The 6,546-nt window shown below is 39.0% G+C and overlaps 1 protein-coding gene across 1 annotated transcript; it reads left to right on the top strand.

The window, feature by feature from the left end:
- The first annotated feature begins 432 nt into the window (after positions 1–432).
- On the top strand, positions 433–5,480 carry LOC149818155 (large ribosomal subunit protein uL23). The gene is made up of 4 exons (XM_089984097.1): positions 433–522; positions 4,644–4,693; positions 4,798–5,161; positions 5,258–5,480. The coding sequence occupies exons 2-4, from the start codon at positions 4,675–4,677 to the stop codon at positions 5,340–5,342; spliced, it is 468 nt and encodes a 155-aa protein (XP_089840223.1). The 5' UTR covers positions 433–522; positions 4,644–4,674; the 3' UTR covers positions 5,343–5,480.
- The last annotated feature ends 1,066 nt before the right edge of the window (positions 5,481–6,546 follow it).

The raw sequence follows: 6,546 nt of genomic DNA, 5'->3' as shown, positions 1-6,546 counted from the left end.
GTCGGCATCGTATCCAAATGCTTCATCTATGATCTTCAGATTTAAATTTGGTGCAATAATCATTACCCAGCCGTATCCGATCCGTGTGGACTCCTTCAGTGAGCCCCTTTTGGACCTTATTGAAATTAGATCTGGTCTGTAGTTTGAAGTTCGAATCTGATAAAAATATGAAAACCCTTTGCATGTAACAGTTAATCTCACAATTTTCATTAGGGCAAAGGAGCTTCTCAGATCCGGATCCGGATCCGGATCCGGTAAGGGCATATCTGATTAGGTTACTTTGGAATCACGGATAGTGTAGGACTCAACAACAATGAACACATCCGACCCAAATCCGAACTGTTTCGATAGAAGGACAAAACCGCAATAAAAACAAAACCCATGGTCAATTCCCCAGAACCGTATACTATATAAGGTTGTCCCGCCCGCCTAGGGTTTTTGTTCAGCCCTTTTGGTTTTGGGGAGTGCTCAAGGGAGAACATTTTCCGACGGCCAAGGAGCTTCTCCGGCAAGAGATTAACGGTACGTCTTATGGATCTTGATCTAATCGATTGCTCATAAGCTCGGTTTGCCTCAAGAACCTCCATTTTGGTGACTTTTGTTCACTTTTATTCGTTATTTTTTGTTTTTTGTTTTTTGTTTGGAATTGTTGGCTGAGTTTTTTTAACATTTCTTGGATATTTAGTTGAATCCACCGTGGTTTTTATCGTTGAAATTTAGTATCCTTGAGCTAAAATTAGTTTAACGATGTTTTCGTGTCTAGACTATAACTAGATTAAGGATTTTGGATGGTTTCCTGCCATCGGAGAATGTCAAACGCTTGCGATTTAGAAAATCGGATGTGTTGGTGTTTGTGGTGAATCAAATTGTATTGGAGAATGGGTGAAATGAGTTGCAAGGCAGGATTGGATGAGTGATATTTGTAGGATTTTTAGGTCAAATGAGTTGAAAAAACATTATCTAGTAGGATTTGTATTTCGTTTTTTTTGTTTGGATTTTGCTGGTGTTTGAATTGATTGGTGTTGGGAATCGAAATTTTAAAGTGTCTGTAATTCTGGGTATGCTGAATCTCAAGCGTGTAATTTCTCCAAAATGTACTGTTTCTCCATTGCTTGAGGAGCATGCCTTCATTTGAATATGCATGCACTCATGGAGGATGCTTTATGATTGTAAGAAAAAGACGGTAAGAAACTAGTGTAGCTTTAGGAGGCATGGAAGGCGATGGGTCTCGCAAGTCGTGTCATCTTTGTGTTTGGGTGGCCTCTAGTCATATGTTTTAAGTATGAACTGCTTGTAAACAATTTAGCAGTGTATTCAGTTTCTCCTTCCTGTCTTGTTCTTATTCTTTTTACTTGTTTTGTGCAACTGGTGCGAATGGTTTGGTGCACATTATTGCCTTGTCTTTTGGAGTGATTATTTCTTAAAAATTTCATGCGGATCTTATTATTATGACCACTTTTTACGTCTTCTTTTGTTTTAGGGAAATGGGAATATCTCATTTTTTTGTTCTCTTGTCAAAGGGATTAAATGTTGGATGTTGTTCATCATATCCATCATAAGTGTGCAGTGCATATAAATTGTTAAGACTTCCACGTTATGATTTTTTACTTCCTAAGGCTTTCATGTGGGGGACCATAATCCATAATGCAACTGGCTACAAAATTGTATCATCATATGCATAAGACTAGGAATTGGAATTATGAAGATTAACAGGCTATCTCACATGAACTGGAACATGTGCACAGAATATGACGTTTTACCTGATACAGCCATATTATGACGGGGACGAGTTTACATATTTAATTATTTGAATACTATACGTCGTTTCTAATGTGTTTAAGGCTTGAAGTTCTTATGTGCTATGGGGTGGAGGCCTAACTTGTTAACAAATGCAAATCTATTTGTGTTAACAAGTGTAAAAATGGAAGACAACATGCAAACTAAATATATAATCAAGTTCAATTGAAAAAAAAGTAAGTGAAACTTAAGAACATAAGTTTGAGTGTGAGGTATTCTGTTGTGTGATGTCCATGTCAGTCGTGTGTGTGGCACATGCTAAGTGTGAGTCAATTGTGATATAGCTGGAAAGGCTTTTCTCATGAACTAATGAAAATCAGGTTGCTTGAAGAGTTAGAGAACAATACAATAGAGCACTGCTTGCTTTGCTTCCTGTTGTATCTGCCTTTATCATGTTATTGTTGCTTTCATGCAGTGTTGTTAAAAGCGTTCCTCAATGTGAGGTACTGCCTTTGGTGCCTCGAGGTGGACTGGAAAAGCACGAATGCCATGAGGCATGTGCCTCATAGACTATGAGGTACATGCCTCATGGCAAGGCGCCTCAAACCCCCCATTTGACCTAAATTAGGGGAGGCCCCGATTAGGGCACTCCTCTCTCTCTCTCTACCTCTTCCTTTTGCTGTCTCACTCTCTCTCTTTCTCCTTGTCTTTCCCTCTCGCAGTATCACTCTCTTTCATCTCTCTCTGTCTCTCCCTCTCTCTCACATCTCTCGTCTCTCTCTCTCTCTCTCTCTCTCTCTCTGTGTCGAAAGGAGGAGGAGGAAGAAGAAGAAGAATGCATTCTTGTGTCTCTCTGTTCTTCTTGAACAATCGAGCCTGTTATTCAGAAAATTACTTTGCTTTTGTTAATTAATTATTTATTCATTGATTTTTTGCTTATTTGTGCTTTATACGATAACGGTTGGGTTACATCAAGGATCTGCTTTAAGCCCTTTCCTATTTGCGATAGTGATGGATGAGCTTACGAGATCAATTCAAGAAAATGTACCGTGGTGTATGTTGTTTGCTGATGATATTGTTTTGATTGATGAGTCTAGAGCTGGGGTTAATGCTAAGTTAGAATTATGGAGACAGACATTGGAAGCTAGAGGTTTTAAGTTGAGTAAGAGTAAGACTGAATATATGGAATGCCAGTTTAGTAAGCAACGAAGTAGTGATGGGAGTGTAGTGAAGCTTGGTGAGCAAGAAATACCGGTGAATGATTATTTCAAATATTTGGGATCCATCATTCAAAAGTATGGAGAAATTGATGGAGATGTAAATCATAGGATAAAGGTTGGGTGGATGAAATGGTAAAGTGCAACTGGAGTGCTGTGCGATTGAAGAATGCCATTGCGGTTGAAGGGAAAGTTTTATAGGACGACTATTAGACCCGCTTTACTATATGGTATGGAATGTTGGGCTGCCAAGAGACATCATATTCAAAAAATGAGTGTAGCTGAGATGCGGATGCTTAGATGGATGTGTGGAAATACAATAAAAGATAAGATTCGGAACGAGGAGATACGTAAGAAGGTAGGTGTTGCATTCATTGAAAATAAGATGCGAGAGAATCGGTTACGGTGGTTTGGACATATTCGGCGAAGGCCTAATGATGCTCCAGTTAGAAGGTTGGAGAAATGGGAAAATATATTAGTTAAAAGAGGTCGGGTAGGCCTAGGAAGACTTGGATGGAGATGATAGGAAAGGATATGAATGCTTTGAACCTCACCGAGGACATGACATTGGATAGAAATGATTGGAGGAAAAGGATTCATGTGGAAGACCCAAAATGAATTTCTTTTTTGGTTCATATCGCTGACCCCAATTGTTTTGGGATGAAGGCGTAGTTGTTGTTGTTGTGCTTTATACGAGCTGCGTGCTATTTGTTTTATGTAATTGTGTTTATTATGTATACCTATGTGTCATTAATAACACTATGTTGTCCTTTATACAAATATGTCAAGTGGTTCTTGATAGTTATTGTGTTTTTATTGAAGATTATTTATTAAAATATCCAATTATTCATTAATAGTACATAAATGCTGCATCTTTATTTTTGTTTTTTATTTGTTCAATTTTTAATAGTTTTTGTGAAGCTTACGCCTTATGTGTTGCACCTCACTTCATGAGCGGGTCTTACACCTCAAAGCTATTCACAACAATGCTTTCATGACAATGTGAAGAAACATTAGTGTCATGTTAGTAATGTTTTCTTTTAATGTTGATGTAATACACACTCACCAGCACACTCGGCTATGTAGGTTGGCTTAAGCCGTTCAAGCTGAAAACATTGCAAACTTGACCACTGGGTGTGTGTCCCTTGCCATAAGGCTGAAATGGTGGGAAGATTTTCCTGGTGCCACGGAGGGGAGGGCCTGAGGAGTTTTACACTGTGGACACTGAAACAGGGACATGGTCAACATGGCACTTCTCACCCCATATCCAGGATGTTCAAACCATAATGGTCATTTTTTCCTCGATGAGTAACTTTAGAGGTCTTTTGTCATTTTTTGGAGTTTAGGCTTTAAGATTAGAACTAAGAGTAGAGACAAACTGTCAATACTATCAAAAGTTAATGGCTGATTTAAAATGACAGTAAAGTTCCACTGACAAGCATCTTGCTCAATCATTAATACCTTAGAACTAAAAGTGTGGTTTTGACAAACTATTAATCAATCATAGGAGGAGAAAGAAAAGGTGAATGAATGTGTTGTCTTTTGTAACGTGTGATGATCTTGTAAATGTTAGGCATAAGTATGCAAATGTGGACTTTTTTGTTCTTTGTGTATTTTCTTGCTGCTGCTATCTTCTGTATGTTCAAGCATTAGAATGTTTTTGGATCTTATTTTCTTGCTGTTATGCAGGACTTTTCAGAAAAGCTTATTTGCAAGACCAATGGCTCCTCCTGCAAAAGGTGTTGCATCTGTGCAGTATGCTTTTCTGATTCTACACATTTTCGTTATTTTACAGTACTTATTTTCTGTGTTCACTATGAAAATGTGAGCATTTGCTTGGCAGCTCCTGCTAAGAAGTCTGATGCCAAGTCTCAAGCCTTAAAGGCAGCCAAGGCAGTGAAGTCGGGATCATTGACACTGAAGAAGAAGGCAAAGAAGATCCGGACTTCTGTCACTTTCCATCGACCCAAGACACTGAAGAGAGAGCGTAATCCCAAGTATCCTCGTATCAGTGCACCGCCAAGAAACAAGCTCGACCACTATCAGATCCTCAAGTATCCACTCACCACTGAATCTGCCATGAAGAAGATTGAGGACAACAACACCCTTGTTTTCGTTGTGGACCTCAGGGCAGACAAGAAGAAGATCAAGGCAGCCGTGAAGAAGATGTATGACATCCAGGCAAAGAAAGTCAACACATTGATCAGGTGCCCCTTTTTTCTGTTTTCTCTTATTTTAGTTTTCAGTTGCTGCATTTAAATATTTTTCTTGGTGATAAACTTTCTTTTTGTAAACTTGAACAGACCTGATGGGACCAAGAAGGCATATGTGAGGCTAACACCAGATTATGATGCTCTGGATGTTGCGAATAAGATTGGCATCATCTAAACCAGAGGTATCTCTTGCTCCTGCTCTTTGCATCTGGAATTTTTTTTGCATTTACGTACTGGAAACTTGGATACAATGGAAAATGGGTTAAAACAGTTTTGTTAACTGGAATTTATTATGGTATTGAGTGCTTTCTCAGTTGTCTCTGGTTGTTTGGATCCTTTTTTCTCGGATGATATTCATTATTGTTGTTCAGGTAGCTATGATGAATCTAGTAGTTTTAGGAAAACTAGATCAATGAATTGATGTGGAGCCTGTTAATGCATTTTATTTAAAGCAGGCTGTAGATTTGCTCTACCTTTTTTACCGGTATGATGTAAACTGGCCTGACTGCAGCCATGATTGATTTGGATATGGGTCTATCCGTCTTGGTCATATAGGTGAGCTTGGTTTATTAAGTTGCCTACGTCAGTGAAGGCTGGCTGATATAGGCAAAGTCTTAATCCATTCATGGTCTAGTTCCACACTAGAATTGACTTATAGTGGACCCCATGCATGATGAGTTCTTAGAGTTGATGAGTTCGTACAGTATTTGAGTATTTACAGTGAAATTGGAATTGAATTGTTATCTAATTTTCCCATCAGAATCAGAACACAGACGTTCTGCTTCTTGGGTTAACACGAACCTACTTACCCCAGTCAAGCGATTGAATAAGCCTGCATGCACAAGGGAATGAAACTTGTGAGTGAGCCTAAAATTAATTTTGCTTGCGCATGACCGTAATCCTATCCCTGTGCAAGCCTTCTGTCATCGTCATCGTAAGAACCCCTTCACTGCGTGCTGCATGTTTTTTGGGTGATTGTATGCTCTGTGTATGTTGCTACTGAGGACCTTTGATCTGTACTGGTGACGAACTTGTACACCACACTCGGTTTGTAGTGGCAAATTTGTCAGGGAACTGCCATTCAAGTGGCTCAAGTTTATGGGTTCAATTCTAGGTGACATGGTTGAATTGGTTCTGAGAATGCTGATTGAGCCAGGACTTAAAGAGTTAGAATCTTGTGACCTTGAGACACAAGCTGATGTGCACTAGCTCCTACCAGACAAGCGGATTGCTTCACAGATGTGTATATGTTTTTGAACTGGTTTGGCTTGATACTTCCTATTCATCTTGCCGGCACCATATAAGTTTCTTGGATAGTCACCGATCAAACCAAACATGAATGATAAATTATGCTTCTTTTTAATAATTACAAGAATCCT

The sequence above is a fragment of the Nuphar pumila genome, chromosome 13 (assembly GCF_984573655.1).
Source record: "Nuphar pumila chromosome 13, dmNupPumi1.hap1.1, whole genome shotgun sequence".
Classification (NCBI taxonomy): domain Eukaryota; kingdom Viridiplantae; phylum Streptophyta; class Magnoliopsida; order Nymphaeales; family Nymphaeaceae; genus Nuphar; species Nuphar pumila.
This window is presented reverse-complemented; position numbering and strand designations above follow the sequence as displayed.

What these genes read in the sequence shown, in the direction of transcription:
- LOC149818155 (XM_089984097.1), top strand. An exon ending in AAAGTCAACACATTGATCAG is followed by an intron (nt 5,162 to 5,257) that starts GTGCCCCTTTTT and finishes AAACTTGAACAG; the next exon opens with ACCTGATGGGACCAAGAAGG.